Raw genomic sequence first — 21552 nt, 5'->3', positions numbered from 1 at the left:
AAAAACAGGTATTTTACAGAAAAGTAAATACTACAAATGGTCTATAATATACAAAAATATGCTCACTTTCACAAGAAAACTTCAAATTAAAACTGTATTAAAATACCATTTTCCATTTAACTGGCAAAAATCCAAAGTTTCATAAAGCACATTCTTAACTACACTAGGCAAACAGGCACCCTCAGGCATTGCTAGTGGGAGCTCAAACTGGTACCAAGCCTATGAAGGACAAATTGGCAACAACTACCAAATTTCTCCTTTGGCTCAGCAATCCCCCATCTGGGAATCTATCCTCAGACTTACCTGCCTCCATAAAAAAAACACTGTGTGAAAAAGATTGTTAATCACAGAATTCTTTGTAGCAGCACCCAAGTGCTCAACCACAAAAGACTGGTTTTAAACAATTATGATACAGCTATACAATAAAATACTATGAAACAAAAGCAAAAACAAAAACCAACGAACAAAAGCCATTGAAAACATTCTCTATCTTAACTGCAGTACCTTCACAAATATATACAATTATCAAAACTCATCAAATTATATACTTAAATTGAATGCAATTCACTGTATGTAAAGTAGTTCTTCAATTAAAGCTGACCTGGGCGGGGGGGTTAGTAATCATAGAGCTCTCTATGTGAAGATATCCAAGTACAGTGTTAATGTGTATAACAGTGTGTATAGTGTGTTATCTTTTGCAGTAAGGGAGTAATATTTATTCATATGTGTTTATATTTGCATTTTAGAAGTCTAGAAGAATGAACAAGAAACTAAGAAAAGTGGTTGATTACAGAGTGGGTATAAATGAAGCACTGAGGGCAAGGATGGAACTGAGTTTTTTTCCACTGAATATCTTCTTATATTGCACTGCTTTCTGAACCATGAGAATGTATTACCTATTTAAAATTATTTTTTATTATTAAATAAAGCATTTGCACAAAGTGGAACAACCTACATATAGAATGTTCCAGGATATTCCCTCATTTTAAAGAATTCAAGACACCTTCAAGACTTTCAAAAGATAGTTTCCATGACAACCTTCAAGTATATGAAATTGCTCAAAGCCACCTGGAACTTCTGGGGCGCCTGGGTGGCTCAGGTCATAATCCCAGGGTCCTGGGATCGAGCCCCGTGTCGGGCTCCCTGCTCAGCGGGAAGCCTGCTTCTCCCTCTACCACTCCCCCTGCTGTGTTCCCTCTCTCGCTGTCTCTCTCTGTCAAATAAATAAATAAAATCTTTAAAAAAAAAAAAAAAGCAACCTGGAACCTCCAAAAAGATTCCAACAGCAACTGGGAGGAAGCTTAAGTACTTAATTATTTTTCTTCCACTGAAAATAACATTTTTCGGTGGCGCCTGGGTGGCTCAGTCGTTAAGCATCTGCCTTCGGCTCAGGTCATAATCCCAGAGTCCTGGGATTGAGCCCCACATCGGGCTCCCTGATCCTCGGGAAGCCTGCTTCTCCCTCTCCTACCCCCTGCTTGTGTTCCCTCTCTCGCTGTGTCTCTCTCTGTCAAATAAATCAACAAAATCTTTTATTAAAAATAAAGTAACATTTTTCCCCAAAAAAAGTTTGCTTACAATTCTAAGTTTTATGGGGCTTTCAAATCAGTATTTATTGAGCATCTAATACAACAACACTGATCCCTGATTTGTGTGATTACAAATATTTTATGTATGAAGAAACTGAAGCTCAGAGATGCTAAGTAACTTGCCTGATACCTTTTAAGATAGTATAGGGTTCAAACAAAGATCCGGCTACAAAGCTCTTGTTTTTCTCAGATTTGATAGCTTCATTAGGAGCACACATATAATTTTACAATACCATGTTCTCCTCCACGAAGGATAAAACTAAACTTACACCCAATGGGACCCAAATTGTAGGAGGTATCAGAATTACCGGGACAACTTTATAAAGCACAAATTTCTGGGCTCCACTCCCAGAATTCTAGAATCATTAGGTCTGGGTTGGGCCTGGTATTTTAAATTTCTAAGAAGTCTCCAAGGATGCTGATGCTCTTTGTCCTGGGACCATATTTAACCATTTGGCCCAAACCAAGAATTCTCTTCTTCCCATTCACTAGTCAACTTGAAGAATTCAATTTAGTTTTAGAAACACCAGTACAAACTTTATTATCTTCAAAAGCTTGAAACTCCAGAGTGAAAACAATCTGGCTAGCACATACTTTCAACCAAATTCGTGATATAGGCAATATTATTAAATTGGCACTGAGCTAAAAGAAGTGACTAACATGCACATTAAAGGTCAGCATTCCTCTTGATGCAGATGGCAGTCACTTCCTGGAAAAGGAGACACTAGAAGCAAAAAAGCTATGTCAGCTATCTGCTGCCAATAGGCAACACAGTTTTTGAAAGTTAAAAAAAAAAAAAAGTATCATTAATTTCATGTTGTGTTGAAAATAGTTTCCCTGACAAAACTGAAGCCAAAAAATTTTCTACCAAATAAAACAAAAAAGTGAACAGTATACTGCTGGGTTGTGATTTTTTTTTTTTTTATTATATTGTACTTCATCCTAATCAAAGCCTGCCATTGAAACAAAATGGCAACTAAATCAAATGATGCACCATGTTCATCGAAAGAAAAAAAGAAAAAAAATCTGGCAAAATTAAGCCTAAGCTTTCTCAGTGATAGCAGGGAAAGGGGATTTAGTTTTACTGTTGCAGTCAATTACCAGTAGCTTCTCACTTTGTTTTCTTTTTATTCTCTGTCCTTTTAGGGAGCATTTCTCAAATTTTAGTGGCCATCAGAATCTCTGCGAGGGCTTCTCTGACCCTACCCCAGACATTCTGATTTAGTTGGGCTGGGCTAAGGCCTAAGACTCTGCATTTTTAATAAATTCTCTGGTAATGCTGATGTTGCTGATGGGAGACCATACTTTGAGAACCACTATTTTAGGAGTTTCCTTTAGAGTTTTATTTGCTCATTCATCTACTCAATCACTTGAACTGCCAGTTTTAATTTCTTAAAATAGCATTCTGGGATGAAAATAATGGGCATTTCTTATGTATGCCAAGTAATACAAGTTTTCTTCATCAATTTAATTCAACAAAATATTTACTGAGAAATCTCTAGCCACCAGGCACTGTGCTAGGCACTAGAAACAGAAAACTAAAAAGATATTTTATGTTTACTACCTGATAGAACCAGCAAATACGTAACAAGTTAATTTCAGTACAATGTGAACATGTAATACAAATACAGTTAATAAATCTCAAAGTGCCAAAAGCTCTTCACATGAGGACCCAACAAATGCTACTAAAATTTAGACTTAATGGAAAAAAAAATTTAGACTTAACAGAAAAACTTAAGGCCTAGTAAGAATGTAAAAACCAGTACAAAGATATGAAGACAGAATACAAAGTAAAAAGGGCAAGAGTCTGCCTCTCCAGAGAATAGAATAGGAAAAGAGGAAAATAATAACTTTATAGTGAAGAAATCTGGCAAACACTATCTTTACCAAGTGACGAAGATTAACATCACCAGTAATGGCATGTGGACACTATGCATCCCGATAAGTGTGATGAGAAAGGCATTTCACACCTGTGGTATTCTTTCCAAAAACCCATACCTCTAATCTATCCATGAGAAAAACATCAGACAAACCTAGATTGGCAGACCTTCTATAGGATACCTAGCTAGTGCTCCTTGATAACGCCAAAGTCATAGAAGCAAAACAGAAAAACTACCATATACTAAAGGAGACACCAGGGAAATATAAATCAAAACCACTATGAGATAATACCTTACACATGTCAGACTAGCCAGAATCAGAAAGACAAGAAATAACAAGTGTCAGCAAGGATGTGGAGAAAAAGGAATCCTGCTGTACTGTTGGTGGGAATGTAAACTGCTGCAGCCACTGTGGAAAAAAGTATGGAGGTTCCTCAAAAAATTAAAAATAGAAATCTTATATGACCCAGTAATTCCACTACTGGGTATTTACCCAAAGGAAACAAAAACTCTAATTCAAAAAGATGTATGCACCTCCATGTTTATTGCAGCATTATTTGCAATAGCAAAGCACCCCAAGTGTCCACTGATAGATGAATGGATAAAGAGATGTGGTACACACACACACGGAAATATTACTCAGCCATAAAAAAAGAATGAGATCTTGCCATTTGCAATAATATGGATAGTCCTGGATGGCTCAGTTGGTTAAGCGACTGTCTTCGGCTCAGGTCATGACCCTGGAGTCCCAGGATCGAGTCCAGCAGCAGGCTCTCTGCTCAGAGAGAAGCCTGCTTCTCTCTCTGACCCCACCCTCTCTTGTGCACTCTCGCTCTCAAATAAATAAATAAAATCTTTAAAAAAATAAAATAATATGGATAGCCCCAGAGAATACAATGCTAAGTGAAATAAGTCAGACAAAGACAAATACCATGATTTCACTCACATGTGGAATCTAAGAAATATATGAACAAACAAACAAAGAGAAAACAAACAAGAAAATAGACTCTTAAATACAGAGAACAAACCGGTAGTTGCGGGGGGGCGGGGCGGGGAGGGTGAAATAGATAAAAAGAGATTAAAAAGTACAAACTTCCAGTTATAAATAAGTCACAGAGATGAAAAGCAGAGCATAGGGAATATAATCAATAAGATTGTAATAACATTGGTAACAGACAGTAACTATACTTATTATGGTTATTGTGGTTACTGAGCAATGTATAGAATTGTTGAATCATTATGTTGTACACCTGAAACTAATACAACACTGTGTGTTAATTATATTATTTCAATTAAAAAAAGGTTACAAATTCTGAAAAGTAAAAAAAAAAATACTATGCACTATGTTGCCCCATTCATGAAATAAAAAGAAGGAAAAAGATTTATCAGGCAAAGTCTACCAAAACAATGCTAGTGAGACTACTGATATTGACAAAACCACAAGGAAAATCCTAGAACCGAAAGGACTAAATTAACCAAGTAAAATCTAGAATTTTAGTTACCAAAAAATGTTCTAAAATCTTCTGGGGTTAGGAGGTGAAGAAGAAAGAAGTGAAAATAATCTAAAGGACTTGTTATACTGGAGTGAAGATTAACTTACTTTCAGCTACTGGAGAAAGTATGATTAAGTACAGGGATAGGTGTTATTAATCATTAATGGCATAGACATTATAACAGAATTTCCACTTTAATAAGAAGGGAAAATTCAATGAATCCCTACTTGATAACCAGGAACAATAGGAACAGGAAAAAAAGAGAAAATAATAATGTTAAATAAATAAGGTAGGGGGAATAAAATCAATATCTGCATCATTATCTTAAAAGACAAAAACTGTCGGGCGCCTGGGTGGCTCAGTTGGTTAAGCGACTGTCTTCGGCTCAGGTCATGATCCTGGAGTCCCGGGATCGAGTCCCACATCAGGCTCCCTGCTCAGTGGGGAGTCTGCTTCTCCCTCTGACCCTCCCCCCCTCATGCTCTCTCTCTCATTCTCTCTCTCTCTCAAATAAATAAAATCTTAAAAAAAAAAAAAAAAGACAAAACTGTCAAATTAGGTAAAAAACTGAAACACAGCAACAATGTGAATACACAGTAAAATGTATTCAAGAGATACATTTTAAATATAAGAAATATCAGGTAATCCAGATAAAAAGAGAACAGAGGCAGTAGAAATATCACATGAAGCGTGGCTGGGTGGCTCAGCTGGTTAAACATCCGACTCTTGATTTTGGCCTAGGTCATGATCTCAGGGTGGTGGGATCGAGCCCTGAGCCCCCAGTCGGGTTCCATGCTCAGCAGGGAGTCTGCTTGAGATTCTCTTTCTCCTTTCCCTCCCTTCCCGCCCCTCCCCCACAACTCGTGCACACTTTCTCTTTCTCAAATAAATAAATCTTAAAAAAAAAAATATCACATGAGCTGGAATCCAAAATTAAAGGCATGATAAAGTTGGTAAGCATTTCTGAGGAATGCACATAGAAAGAAATCAAATGTGCAAAATGTTAAAATTAGTAAATCTAGAAGGCACATGGATGTTCACTATTTTTTTTTTAAGTAGTAACTTCCTATAAATGCGTCATTCATTCTTAAATTATTCTTTCAATAAAGGCTTACTTTTATTTTAAAAAAGAGTAGGTTACCTAGTAAAAGGCTTCAGGGCATATAAGATAAACTGTGTTTAATCACTTACCTTAGCACATACTACCATTAATCAAATGAGGATAATACTATTCTCCATCTATCTTAACTATGCTTATACAAACGCTTCTTTGAAATTTTTAATTGTTGTCTTCATAAGAAAAAAAATCCCTCTACACATCTTACCAATGCAAAGATTTTTTGCCAATATTCTTAACACAAAAGCTATTTATAAAAAGTTAATACATAGAGTTTGACAGTCTTTCAAAGTACATCAGCCAAATCTCAATATACCACTTTCCTTCCCCAAAACACCAAACATTGGGGGCGCCTGGGTGGCTCAGTTGGTTAAGCGACTGCCTTCGGCTCAGGTCATGATCCTGGAGTCCCGGGATCGAGTCCCACATCGGGCTCCCTGCTCAGCGGGGAGTCTGCTTCTCCCTCTGACCCTCCTCCCTCTCATGCTCTCTGTCTCTCACTCTCTCTCTCGCAAATGAATAAAATCTTAAAAAAAAAAAAAAGAAGAAAAAATCTTTAAAAAAAAAACGCCAAACATTGAATCAACCTTTAATATATAGCTGGGAAAACTTTTGTCACCACTTGAGTGGGTATCCCCTGCCACTTCCCAATTATCACTCAAGTTAAAATAAAAATACTAGGGACTAAAGACCATCAACTCAAGTCACACTTTAAGTTTCCATTTCTCAATTTTTTTTCAAATGTAATAATACTTATTCTTCCTATTTTAGTTGACTCTTGGGAGATAAACAGAATTTATGAAAGGGCAAAAAAGGAAAAATAAGGCAAACGAGAAACAAAAACATAATCAATAAAATTGATATGATGAGTTTTTAGAGGTGTAGTATCTTCTGAGCAGAAATGCTGACACATCCAGGGAACATATGTAAAAACAGGTCATGAACTTGGTAAAGAAGAAAACCTCAAGAAATTTTTTTTTTTAATATTTTATTTATTTATTTGACACAGAGAGAGAGCACAAGCAGGGGAAGTGGCAGGCAGAGGGAGAAGCAGGCTTCCCGCTGAGCAGGGAGCCCAATGCGGGGTCCGATCATGACCTGAGCCGAAGGCAGCCGCTTAACCGACTCAGCCACCCAGGCGCCCAAGAAATTTTTTTTTTTTAGATTTTTTTAAAGATTTTATTTATTTATTTGACAGAGAGCTAGAGAGAGAGAACAAGTAGGCAGAGAGGCAGGCAGAGGGAGAGGGAGAAACAGGCTCCCTGCTGAGCAGGGAGCCTGATGCGGGGCTTGATCCCAGGACCCTGGGATCACGACCTGAGCCGAAGGCAGCCGCTTAACCAACTGAGCCACCCAGGTGCCCCCCAAGAAATTTTTTAAATAGAGATTTTAAAGACCACATTCTCGAGGTGTAATCTAATCAAGCTAAAAGTATATACATATGTAACTAAAAACCAACCAAACTTAACTACTTTGAAATTAGGAAATATATTCCTAAACAGATAGTAAAAAAAAACCCTAAAAATTATCTAAAAAGTAGCAAAAAGGAGAATACTTTATATCAGTATCTATGGAATCCAGCTAAGCCTGTACTCAAGAGAAAATATATACCTTAAATGTTTTCAATATTAAAGATGATAAAAAATAAAGGGACTTAGTACTCATTTTCCGAAATTTTTTTTTTTAAAGGCAAACCAAAAGAAACTAGGAAGAAAGAACTAAAGTAAAAGCAGAGAAGAATAAAAAAGTCAAAACATAATAGAAAGGATGATTACATCCAAAAGATGGCTCTTTTAAAAGATTTAAAACTAGACAAAATTCAATTAAACAAAAGATCTCTCGAGAGGGGGCAAAAATACACAAGATTTGGAATGAGAAAGTAGCACAACCACAACCCCAGAAGAGATTAAAAGAATAATGCCAATCTGTCATGAGTTCAAAAAGTCAAAGAAATAGGTAATTTCTTAGCAAAATAAAGACAGAAAATCTGAACAGACAGATTTCCAAGTAAGAGATTAAAAGGGGGATTAGAGATTTACTATTCATGAGCTCACAGCAGAGTTGTATCTAGCCTTTAAGGAAGAGATGACCACAACTCTATTTGGAATTAACTTCCAATTTCCAGAGATGACATGTCTTCAGATAAGATGTCAAAACTTTCTCTGACTCTATAAATGAAGTGCAACTACAGTGTTATCCATGTTTTCTTTTAATAAAACAAATGTGAAAATCTGGGGGCATATATGAAGTAAAATTATTCCATAGCAGAAGGAGGTACTGAGATGTGGTGCCTGGTTAAGATGGAAAACAAAGGCTCAATACCACTCAGCATCTTTACAGTATATTATCCAAAGCAGATAATCCTATGTACCTTAAAGTCAAATAAAATGAAGATGGTAAGAACATACATTTTCTATTATCCATTTGTTTAAAAATATTTATTGACTACCTGTACACTTTAGATAAAAATCCACGTACCAACAATCTTAAGGAAATATAGTTTTCCTCTGAGGATAAACAGGGAAATTCTCACTTGAAAAACCATTAAGATGTTTAAGATTTTAAGAGCATTAGGTTACTTACAACTGCAAACTCATCTCTGTCAAGCATTCCATCATGATCAATGTCACTCAACTCCCAAACCTTAAAAAGAAAAGAACTGACAAAAATTAATGTTCTTTCATTTCATGTGCTACCTGTAAACACCAAATACATAAATGGGGGTGGGGGGGAAGAGGGACGCACGCAAAAGTTTCATCTAAACATTAAAGTATCTATTTCTCAGAGAAATTTCATTTATGCTGAACATTTTATTATATCACTATTATATTCTGTATTAACATTATTATAAAAAGTAATAGTTCTTAATACAAGTATTTTTTAAATAAAAATTCCTTACAAAATTTTAAAGAAAATATTTTGTTTCTCTCAAGAAAACAATTATGTACACAGCACTTTAAACAGCTACAATGCTTTTTCAGAAACATCACCTCAGTTAATTCATGCAACAACTCCATGTGGTACTATCAACCTGCTTTTAGACATGAGGTGACAGGACTTAGTTAGGATCATGCGACCATTATTAAGTTAAAGAATCAGTATTCAACATGAAGATTTCCAACTAAGTCCATTATTATTTTCCATACAGAATCTCTGATAAACTAAAAGATAAATCCAGTGAATACTGTATTATTAATTATGAACCAACTAATGTCCAGGGAAAAATAAATCTAAAAGAACCTAGTAGATTTGGTTTAAATATAGAGTAGATTCCATACCTTTAGACCAGCTATAAAACTATGTTAAATTCTTGAAAAGAAGATATTGAAGTCATTCAACAACAAAATTTTACTTGGGGCAGGAAGAGAAAGTATATTGGTAAGAGATGAGAATGGAGATAAGCAAGTGTCTGGTCATTAAGTGCCTTGAAGGAATGTGGACTTTATCCTAATGCAACAGGAAGCTACTAAGAGGATTAGTTTTTAAGTCAAAAAATAACAGGATTATATTTATAGCTTAGAAATCTCATACTGGGCGCCTGGGTGGCTCAGATGGTTAAGCGTCTGCCTTCGGCTCAGGTCATGATCCCAGGGTCCTGGGATCGAGTCCCGCATCGGGCTCCCTGCTCCTTGGGAGCCTGCTTCTCCCTCTGCCTCTCTCTCTCTCTCTCTGTCTCTCATGAATAAATAAATAAAAAAATCTTAAAAAAAAAAAGAAATCTCATACTGACCATATAGTAGAGAAAATGGCTTTTAAATTAGTATTTATCGAGTACTACTGATCCAGTAGGACTTCTGGTGGTGTGGTGGTAAGTCATTATCACCATCAGCATCACAGCAGCTAGCATCAAAGAATACATACGAAGCACTGGGCTAAATACACACATTATCACATTCAATCCTTACAACCCTATAAACTGGGAATCATGCTCATTTTAAAGATTAAAAAACTAACACGGTTTTCTGATGATTCACCCAAGGTCACACATCTAAGAAATGGTGCAGACAGGATTTGACCCTATGTATTATGACTAAGCAAGGGATTAAAGAAATGGCTGGAGGTTTAATGAGAATAGATGAGGTTTGTATTAAGAGGCCTAGAGAGAAATCACTATGGAAACAGCCCACGAGTAGGGAAAGCCCAGCTAAAGTTGGTGATCATGAAATTATGATGGTATCAATCTTATTAGACTCTCAGTAGTCCATATGCAACTACAGAGAAGACACGTAACTAGCTTAACACAAAGCTGGATTTTCACCAGCTCAGGGGAAAGTTAGAAAACATGGCAAAGGGAGCTAAAGATACCAACATGAAACTGTGGACCGAGTTGGGTGAGGAAAAAAAATAAATTTGAAAAATGGAGAAAGTGAAGGACTCTGAGTCTTGTGAAGTCAAAGAATTGGTCTTCCAAGTAGTTATGAAAGAGATCTAGAAAGGTGTGAAGTTCTATTTAGAGAGTAGAACTAGTTATTTCAGAGATGAAACAATTCCTTATGGCAAGGCCCCATGATACAGCTATTAAGTAGGAGGCAGATACAAAATAAAGACGGTCTCCAGAAATTAAATCAAGGAACTGGGAAGTCAGAGCATACAGCACAAAGAAAAAAGGATCTACTCAAAGGGCTTACATATATAACTAATTTCAAGCACTCATATCTTAGAGGGAATATCAAATAAAATTGGCAATTTTACATACTAAATCAGAACACAAAAAATTCTATAATAATATAATTTCAAAATAAGATCTAAGTATTTTTTTTTAACAATGAGCTATAAATGCTCCTGGTAGATACAAAAGTAAGATACATAAAAATTACATTTAGAATTTAATATCTTACTCTTCCAAGGATATCCACAGGTAACTTAGAGTTGAGCAACACTGGTTTCACTTTATCACCAGAGAGAAATCCATTTACTGGGCTTAAACTATCAAAAATTGCATCATATTTGGCCTTATCTTCAGACTATAATGTAAAAAAGATCACAAGTTAATACTGGTGATAAGCATTTAACTGCAGTTATAAAAATCAAATCCTCAAAGAACAGGCAACATATTCTTAAAAATTATTTAAAAATACTTTTTGCTTTCATCAAAAAATATTATTATAAATAACAATTTAAAAGTTACTCAAGAGTCCAGTATCCCTTCCATTCCTTTTGTAGCTGGAACACTATGTTTGCTTTTCTGTTAGCTTAATCAAAATATTTTAGTGATAGGAAGGGCTTTGAGAGGAGCATCTAGTCCAACCCTCACTTAAATCCATAGCAAGGAAATAACTTTTGAGAGAACACACAGCTAGTTAGTGACATTCTATGACTTTCTCAACATGGTATTAGTCACACTTCAAACTCAGATTTTAAAAAGAAAATAACCACTATAGGAATAAACATCAAGTTTCCCCCATTTTTCCCAAAGCTAGATTTCCTTTTCTTATTGATAACAGGCATTCCCTAGAATCCTGGGAAGTTATCTGTATAACATAAAAAACTACTGTTTGTGGAGCACCTGGGTAGCTCCATCGGTTGAGAGGCAGACTCTTGATTTCTGCTCAGGTCATCATCTCAGGGTTCTGAGATCGAGCCCCATGTTGAGCCCCAAGTTAGACTTTGCACTCACAGCGGAGTCTGCTTGAGATGCTCTCATTCTGCCCCTCCCCCCTCTTGCATGTGTGCTCTCTAAAATAAATAAATAAATCTTTAAGGAAAAAAAAAAAAAAACCCTATCATTTGTGATTTGCCCAAAGCCAGGTCCCTATACTTTTTAGAATTAGTTAAAAATACACAAGCATAGACCTACAAACCAAATGACTTTCTGACAAAACTATTCATATTTATTAAAGGTCATCTGATCTGCTATATTCTAGTATTATTTAAAAATTACAATTTAAAAAATCTGGTAAGATAGCTATAACTAGTGTGATGTCTCCAAACAGATAAAATGATCCACTTCAGAAAAAGATTTAATACAAAATTGTTAGTTTTAGAGCCATAAGGAGAATTATCTGGTTAATCATAATTTTTGAACAGGAAATAATACCAGTGGGGTAAACTACTTATTCATAAAATAATATTATGATATCACCATTTTTAGTTTATACTCTAACAGAAATGAGATTAAGCCATATTGTCACAAAATGATTGACAGAACAGTAACATCTCTCAAAAGATTTCTAGTACTAGTATTTCTCCTACAGTAAAAATGAAAATCTCATGCAGATTACAATAGATTTTGGAAATAGGGGAAGAGGATTATGTGGGTAGGAAGCAAAGCAGTGGTAAGGAAAAAGCAGTTACAAAGTTTACTTACTTTTACAGCCCATGGGAGCTCAGCTACAGAAGTTCCACTGATTAGCAAAGGACTACTGGTATCATGCTAGAAAGGAAAACAGAGCACATGAAGAGTTGAAAACCTCACATCAATAAACAACAAAGAAAAAGTGGTCCTTGGATTTAAATACATTCATACAAAATTTGGAACTCAAAGCACACAGGACACTATTTTAACATTGACTCTATTAGACTTTCATCTAAATACAAATGAAACAAAAACAAAGTTATCTGAGTTAGCTGCATAAATGATATTAGAGCACTAACTGAAACATTTAAGTGTTATAGAAGAAATCTTATTACAACTGATATCAAGATAAAGATATCTCAATGTAACAAAAATATTTGTGGCCCTGTTAACTGATGACTTTTTCCCAACACTATTTAAGGAAAGCAAACTGGGACAAGAACCCAACTTAAGATTTCTTAAGTTACAAGTACATGAACCTATTAACAGCATGCCCAAGTTGTTATATTTATCTGCTTGTAGAGACAGATGGATATATTGAAACATTTTTTAATAATATAGTTAGGCAACAAATCCCTAAATTAACCCTCTGATTCCATGCCTAAACCTACAAATGCAGAAATTCTCAAAACTGAAGTTGAATTCATAATATTCAGACCAAATACTTTTAAAATACTGAATTTAAAAACAACTAGGAGTCATAGCGCCTGGGTGGCTCAGTCTGTTAAGTGTCTGCCTTCGGCTTAGGTCATGATCTCAGGGTCCTGGGATCGAGCCCTGTGTCAGGCTTCCTGCTCAGAATATGCTTCTCCCTCTCCCTCTAACCCTAACCGCCCCCCACTCATGCTCTCTCTAATAAATAAATAAATACTAAAACAAACAAACCAAAAAAAAGTAAGAGCCATGAAACTTCTGAAAAGGGGGATAGGGTAGGGAGGAATAGCCCTATCAGATGTAAAAACAAATTACCAAATATGACAATTAAAACAATATGAGATGAGCATATGGATAAACAGACCAAAAAGAACAGAAAAATCCAAAAAGAAACCAAAATACATGACTGGGGTGGCATTTCAAATCAGTAAGGAAAAAACTGGTTATTTAATAAACTGTATTAGGTCTAAAGTAGCCATCTTGAAAAAAACATAAATTTGAATCCATACTCATACTTGATATCAAGACTAACATAAACGTGAAAAAAGAAACCATAAAAAAATTAAATCCTTTTAACTCATTTACATAAAGAACAATGACCTCCTTATGGGAAAAAAACATCAAAATGTCAAAAGACAAATGACAAACTGGAGAAAAAAAAATATGTGTGTTGTGTGTGTATGAGTGTAGCCTCTAGAATTCAATTTAAAAAAAAGACCAATAATCTAAAAAAAATGGGCAAAAGCTTTAAACAGACATTTCACATAAAGGTAATGTAAATGGCCCATAAGCATGAGAAAAACTATTCAGACTCACTCTATAAAACCAAATGGGCAAATTAAAACTACACTTAACATTCCATTTGTCACCTCTCAAATTGACAAGGATCAAAAAGTTTAACAACAGTATGTTAGCAAAAGTGCACTCAACCAATTGATGGCGGGATTGTGAATGAGTACAACCATTATGGAAGACAAGTTTATATTATATATGAAAATTGCACAAATGAGCAAACTTCTGAAACAGCAATTCCACTTCTGAGAATATGCACATATAAATATATTTCTGCACATACAAAATGACATATACCCAAGTTCATTTTTCATTGCAGCATTTTTTTTAATAATAAAAGATTAGAAACAAGCTAAAAACCTATCAACAGGAAGTTAAACAAATTATGGTAAAGGGGAGGTGTGGGGGGATAGGTTAAACAGGCAATGGGGATTAAGGAGGGCACTTGCTGTGATGAGCACTGGGTGTTGTATGGAAGTGTTGAATCACTATATTGTACACCTGAAACTAGTGTTACACTGTATGTTAATTAACTGAATTTAAATAAAAACTTTAAAAATTTTATGTAAATAGAAACAAGGAAATACTATACAGCTATAAAAAGAATAAAGATGCTTTTATGTAAAGATCTCTAAAACATTATTTGAAAAGGTATAGAATTATGTTTATTAATTGTATACTACTATCAATGTAAAATGAGGAAGTGGGTATTTATATTTCTTTATATACACATATAATAAGTCTAGAAGGATATATAAGAAACTAATAACAGCAGTAGCCATTAAGAAAGAAAATCAGGTAGCTGGCTGATAGGGGTTAGAGGAATTTTTTAATATGGCAATTTTAATTTTTAAATCATGTAGTATCATTTTTTAAATTAAATACAATTTAAATTTAAGATCATTTCTTACAAATCTTGGTGGAGGGACGGCCAGGTTTAAGCTACTCAATGAAACCTCCAATCCATTCTGGGCACATGCCACAAGACGCAAAGCAACAAAGAATTCCTGAGAAAGAGAAGCATGAAATTAAGTGCATTATCTATCCATCCATCCATCCATCCATCCACACACTTGCAATCTGAAAATATAAAACAATTCATAATTATTCCAAGATCTTTATGTAGCAACAAATATAACAGCACATTTGCCTGAAAACACTTGCTTTAAAATTAAGAAGACATCTATGTACAAAGATGTTCCTAACATTATAAATAGCAAAATGTATTAATATAATGGGAAAATACTTAAATAAACTGTGATACATACAGAGAGTGGAAATTATACAAAATTAATACATGCTTCAAAAATATTTAATGATGTTAAAAATTGTTCTTATCATTTAATTGAGGAAAAAGAGCCTGGAAAATGCCTAGAAAAAAATAACAACTGAATGTTATCAAAAGTCATCTCTGGATTTAAGATGACAATTTTGAAACAGGGCCAATCATTGAAGTGACTCAACCACTGCTATTCCAGGAAAGCTACAGAGAATACAGAGCTACTGTACAGCATCTAAAACAATTACATAACTGCCTAACTTAAAATACTTGAAAATCTCTCCCAAAGGTCCTTGGATTTCTGGCACTTGAAACCTCAGTCTAAAATTTAATAAATAAATGCAGAGATGCTGAAGCAACTGGTTTTCAGCTGTTCTGAGTTAAAGTCAGGTCTGGGAAAAGACATAACAAATGCTTTTACTCCAGTTATAATCACTTAGAACTTAGTACTTAGTTGCTGATGCAATCAACCCATCACCACTTTTCTCAAACCTCCTATTCTCACCTATACCCTTCTTACCCAATTCCTAACCTATTCTTAGAACCTTGCAGGTTTGTCTGCTTTATACAATACCTTGCCTTCACTCACAAATTTCTTGAAAAGATGGTATTTCAAGATCTCCCCTTCCCTTTTCATTCACTCCACAAGCTTTTATACAATCTGACTTCAACTCCCACCATTAGCTAGAGAAACCAATGCCTATGTCACAAATAACCTCTTAGCTACCAAATACAATAGCCTCAAAAAAACAAAACAAAACACAAAAAAACCCACCTCATCCTACTTATTCTTTTGGAAGTCTGGACAGTATAACTCCCAGAAACTCTCTTCTACCAACATAGCTTCATAAACTCTTCTACCTTTTCTCTGACCTTTCAAGTCTCTTCTCTTGGAGTCAATGCTTCCTCCAACCTTTAAATGCTGGTATTCTGGGGGTGCCTGGGTGGCTTAGTTGGTTAAGCATCTGCCCTCAGCTCAGGTCATGATCCCAGGGTCCTGGGACTGAGCCCTGCCTCGGGCTCCCTGCTCAGCAGGGAGTCTGCTTCTCCCTCTCCCTCTGCCCCTCCCCCTTCATGTGCTTGCTCTCTCTCTCTCTCTCAAATAATTAAACTCTTTTAATAAATAAATAAATAAATAAATGCTGGTATTCTAAGTACTCCAACATCAACCCTCTTTCCTTTCTCATTGATGAGAGATTCAATTACTGTTAGGTAATCAGGTCCACCCCCATAGTATGGATGGGCACTGAAGTGAAATAGTCCTGCATTAAATTCTAGTTCTGCTACTTAAAGTTGTGAGGCCATGGGCAAGTTAAATAAAATTTTTCTGCAAAATTTTTCTAATACCTACCTTGCCGTGTATTATGAGGAACAAAATAAAAACCATACTATAGAAAGAAAACACCTACTGTCATTTTTGGCACATAGAAACTCAATAAATATTGGTTTCTTTCCTTTCTTTGATGTTAATTCAAAAATCTATTTCTCCAATGCAAATATCAAAGTTTAACTGCAGGGGCGTGTGGTGGCTCAGTCATTAAGCGTCTGCCTTCAGCTCAGGTCATGATCCCAGGGTCCTGGGATCGAGCCTCGCATCAGGCTCGCATCAGGCTCCCTGCTCAGCGGGAAGCCTGCTTCTCCCTCTCCCACTCCCTCTGCTTCTCCCTCTCCCACTCCCCCTGCTTGTGTTCCCTCTTTCGCTGTCTCTCTCTCTCTGTCAAAAAATAAATAAAATCTTAAAAAAAAAAAAAAAGTTTAACTGCAGACCCACAAATCCAGCCACCTGGATTTAACAAAGACAATTCAAACTCAACATCCAACGTCCAGGAATATCAGTGAAGAATTTATTATACTACAAACTCATGAAGACAGAGACTACATCTGTCATGTACACTTCTGCACTTCCAAAGCCTGACTCAAAAAAGGTACTCAAATACTTGCTGACTGGGCGCACAGTACCCTGGCTGCCCATATGAAGTTAGTCTTCCTATGTCTCCAATGGACCAACTGGCCCTCTTGCTCAGGGGCTCCAATGGGGACTACAATCTAACCCTGGAATCTTAATTAAGGGACTGGATATTCTGACCCTCTCATCTAAATTTCCCATCCCTTTTCTGAGTATGATGCTGCTTCAGCTATCCCATATGGGGGAATTAACTTTGAGTAGCAGTGCTCAGCCAATGTATCAGCATGCAACAAGCTTGGAATTCAGTCCTATGGAACTCTGAAATTCATCCCCAACAAGCTGAATTTCAAAGTACACTGATGGTATCCAATACCCATAATCGCTTTCATGTATTTCTAGTCTAGGATTTACTTATGGCCTGTAAACCATTTTTTGGTTTATACGCCAAAAGTAAGACCTAGACCAGAATACTCACAAGTATACTGTACAAGAAACTGAATGTTGAAATCCTAACCTCCAAAGGTAATGGTATTAGGAGGTAGGGCCTTTGAGAAGTGCTTAAGGCATCAGGGTGGGGCCCTCATGAATGGGATTAGTGCTTTAAAAAAGAGGATCCAGAAAGATCCCTAGCCCCTTCTGCCTTATAAGGATACAAGAAGTCGGCGACCAAGAAGACAGGCTGGCAGCCTGACCTTGTACTTCCAGCCTCCAGAACTGTGAGCAATAAATTTCTGCTATTTATAAGCCATCCAGTCTGTGTTAGCCTGTTAGAGAAGCCCCTGTTATCCTGTTAGAGAAGCCCCAACAGACTAAGACATTCCAGGAGAACAATGTCACCAAATGAACACTAACCTTTGGGAATCAGTTACTTTAATGTCTACTGAATTGGAAATATTTTCCAATATATTGTAGTAACACTTGCCTTTGCAAAACCCTAATGTTGGTAAAAAACCAACTCCTAGTTTAAAATTAGAAAAAAATTCTGGTTATTTTTTATTCTGAAGCACTCAAAAAATTTTTCATATGTATCTCTGAATCTTACTTGTTTGTTCAGGATTCCTTTGCCATTTGTGTCAGCTAAATCCCAAATCTGAAATTCAGAAAAAAAAAAAAAAAGTCAATCTATATTTTAAACAAAAATCATCTTAAAGATAAATTAAATCCCTGTAATTTACAACTTCATTCTCTTTGGTCCTCAGATTTAAGAATCATAGAATTGAAAGTGGAAAGAAACCTTAAAGGTCATTTAGTGCAATCCTACACAAAGAAACTAAGGCCCAGTGGAGATACTTACTCAAGAACATTCAAGGCATCAAGTAAAGTAGTGACACCCAGGTTCTAACTTCCAAGTCCAATGCCTTTTTCATTAACCCAGGTTCTAACTCCAAATCCAATGCTCTTTCTACTAGAACCTATTACCTTGATTTTAGTTTCATGTTAAGATGATATTCTTCCTTATGGGCAAGCTGAAATAGTTCATGTTTATTTGTGAATAATTAAATTATTAATTTATAATAACTATTATCAATATCATGTATAAGGATTCACAAGGAGATTTAGCCAGGAGAGGGACTTTCCACTTTTTTGTGCTTTTTTCTAAGCCTCTCATCCCCAACTCTATTCACCACAAATTAAACACAGTTAGAGACAGTTATAATAGAGGAAGCAGAGACAGAGCCAACTCTCTGAGTGGGTGGCAAGGTTCCCAGCCTGCACTGTTTCTCCCCACAATACCCAAATGTACTTTTACTTCCTCATTTCATCCCACTAAAAAGTAACTGGTTTTCTAAAAATCTGAAAAACACCTTACTTTTCAAAAGGGTAAATCACTGCACCACAAATTTCCTCCATTGCATTACTGTAACTGCTTCAATGATTCAATTCTTACTTCTAAGTTTCTTGACGGTATCTTTCTAAATCTGCATCCAATTTATTTATACTACTAAATAAATATTCATTAATACAGGCGCCTGGATGGCTCAGATGGTTGAGCGTCTGCCTTCAGCTCAGGTCATGATCCCAGGGTCCTGGGATCAAGTCCCACATTGGGCTCCCTGCTCCTTGGGCAACCTGCTTCTCCCTCTGCCTCTTTCTCTCTCATGAATAAATAAAATCTTTTAAAAAAATAAAAATAAAAATAAAATGAACAAATACTACCTTCCCAAGTATCAAGTCTGGAAGCCCTGATCTTTTCAGGAAAACAGCAGCATCAGAAGCCAATACCCGTCCAGTATTGCCTGTATCAACCTGAAAAGATACAAACCATAAGCTGACGACAACCACAAAGACAAAATTATCATCATTTTACCTGCCTTCCTCCCTATGACTTGGGAACTGGCTTTTTCAGAAAGGGAACAGGAATCCTTTGACTAACAAAGGCAAGAAATATATGGAGAACCACATGTGTAGAATACCATCTCAATAGCACTGGCAATTTACAAAGTTTTTTATCACGTCCATTACACAAATGGAAAAACTGAAGCTCAGAGGAAGTACAGCAAAATTAGTGGAGTCACAACGTTAACATATATCTTCTGACTCTAAGTCTTCTATAGGTACCATTTAAATTTTTTTTAAAGATTTTATTTATTTATTTGACAGAGAGAGACACAGTGAGAGAGGGAACACAAGCAGAGAGAGTGGGAGAGGGAGAAGCAGGCTTCCCGCAGAGCGGGGAGCCCGATGCGGGGCTTGATCCCAGGATCCTGGGATCATGACCTGAGCCGAAGGCAGATACTTAACTGACTGAGCCACCAAGGCACCCGGTACCCTTTAAATTCTAATAAATTCAGGGCACCTGGGTGGCTCAGTCAGTTAAGTGTCTGCCTTCGGCTCAGGTCATGATCCCAAGGTCCTGGGGTCAAGCCCCACGTCGGACTCTGTGCTCAGCAGGGAGTCTGCTTCTCCCTCTCCCTCTGTCCCTCCTCCTGCTCATGCTCTCTCTCTTGCTCTCTCTCAAATAAATTTATAAATAAATAAATAAATTCTAAAAAACTTAATATTAATAGGAGGAAAAGGGTAGCATTTTCTGGAGAGGTCTTTTGACAAATGGGAATAGCTGTATATGTTATCTGTTTTTTTCAAACATCTTTAAATCATTAACTTCTCCTTTTATACTTATTCTTAGAAACTGCAAAACTTAAAAAAAAAAATCAAAGCAGTATCAGCTCTAAAACCAGCAGTGATTCCATAATAAACTTAAGGAAACATTTTAAAAATTCTTAAGTTCCTAAAGCACATTAACAGAAACACGTCATTTTAATTGATAGGGATTTTCCTTTAAAACAGAAAAACAGCTCAAAAAAAATGATTTTCACTTCTGTAAAAATTTCCTAAAGTAAAATTGTTTGTAAAAATGAAAAGTAAATTTTAAAAAAGTCATGGGAAAAGTAACATGATTCAAGGATATTTGTGAGCTAGCTGTTTTTCCAGTTTAGTTAAAAGATTGTTTGTTGTAAACATACACAAAGCACTTCAGACAGGCCAATCCCAGCAAAGATGCAAAAGAGAAATCCTTTCTTTCAAGTGCTGGAACATGGGATAAATCAGGCACTCAGCAAAAAAGAAAAAATTGCCCAATCCAAATTTGGGGTAACAAGGAAGTACAAAAAGAGTTGAGAAACCTGCCTCTAAAAATCTGCAGAACTCCTTCTTCTTTGCCTACTCCCTGACTGGGCGGTTGGGGTGGGGGGACATTATCCCTAGCATGACCTAAACAGAAAGACCATCAAGGGAAACACTGATCAAACGCTCATGAAATATTTATGTATCATATTCCAATTTTACTATCTTCCATTCTTTTGGTTACTATCATAAATTAAACACAGCCATTTAGTCTCTGTCATGTACAGGAGTTTCTGTTATACTCTGACACTTGCCCAAAGGCTTGCTCTGCCATAAGCTACAGATTAGAATCTGTGTCTTCATCAAAGACAAAGTAAGACGGTTTCAGAGCCTCATGGAAAGAACTATCCCACATAATCTGAATTATTAACCCTGCAAAACATAGACTTTTGTATAAAGACTTCTGAGCTGATATCGCTTTAGACAACTCTCAGACTGTACTGGTGAACTAAGCAGAATATCTGGGACTATGCAGTCTAGAAGTAGTTTTATTTCATGAAAGCAGACTCCTGACCCAAGATTCAGGGGAAGAAGAATTAATTACACAGGACTGAATAAACTGTTGAGGAATATTTAATTATGATTATTAACTTGGAATACCACTGGTATTATTTTTAATATTCTGTTTTCTAATGGATATGTAGAAAAGCCCTTTCTTTTTTTCTCCTTATGTTATCTTTAACCCTCAATTTAGTAGGCTCTGCTTTTGTAAACTGAATGAAATAGCTTTCAATGGTATCTGATTTTCACTGACCTTTCAGAACTCAAAAACAAATCTTTCAATGGAATGTCCTTGTTTTTATGGCAATATAGTTGTTAACAGGCTAAATAATTTTTTCTTTTTCTCAGGATATAGTTGAATAAATAAACTGCACAAAATAAAGCGCCTGGAAGGCTCAGTCGTGAAGCGTCTGCCTTCGGCT

At 36.0% G+C, this 21552-nt stretch overlaps 1 protein-coding gene across 6 annotated transcripts in view; it reads right to left on the bottom strand.

Annotated features, from left to right (window-relative positions):
- Positions 1–21552, bottom strand: part of EPS15 (epidermal growth factor receptor pathway substrate 15) — a 150941-nt gene that overhangs the window by 88236 nt on the left and 41153 nt on the right. For 5 of the 6 annotated variants that reach the window (XM_064589160.1, XM_064589156.1, XM_064589161.1 and 2 more), the window contains 6 exons: positions 19163–19252; positions 18048–18095; positions 14732–14827; positions 12387–12452; positions 10918–11043; positions 8663–8722 (listed from right to left, as the gene is read on the bottom strand). In XM_064589160.1, the coding sequence (XP_064445230.1) occupies positions 8663–8722; positions 10918–11043; positions 12387–12452; positions 14732–14827; positions 18048–18095; positions 19163–19252 (486 nt within the window). The remainder of the gene's footprint in view (positions 1–8662; positions 8723–10917; positions 11044–12386; positions 12453–14731; positions 14828–18047; positions 18096–19162; positions 19253–21552) is intronic. The other variant, XM_064589159.1, reaches the window with a different exon arrangement.

This window comes from Mirounga angustirostris, unplaced genomic scaffold (genome assembly GCF_029215605.1).
Source record: "Mirounga angustirostris isolate CCGP_5_RB_7025 unplaced genomic scaffold, mMirAng1.0.hap1 SCAF_4, whole genome shotgun sequence".
NCBI lineage: Eukaryota > Metazoa > Chordata > Mammalia > Carnivora > Phocidae > Mirounga > Mirounga angustirostris.
Note: the sequence above shows the minus strand (reverse complement) of the source record. Positions and strands in the feature narration are given on the sequence as shown.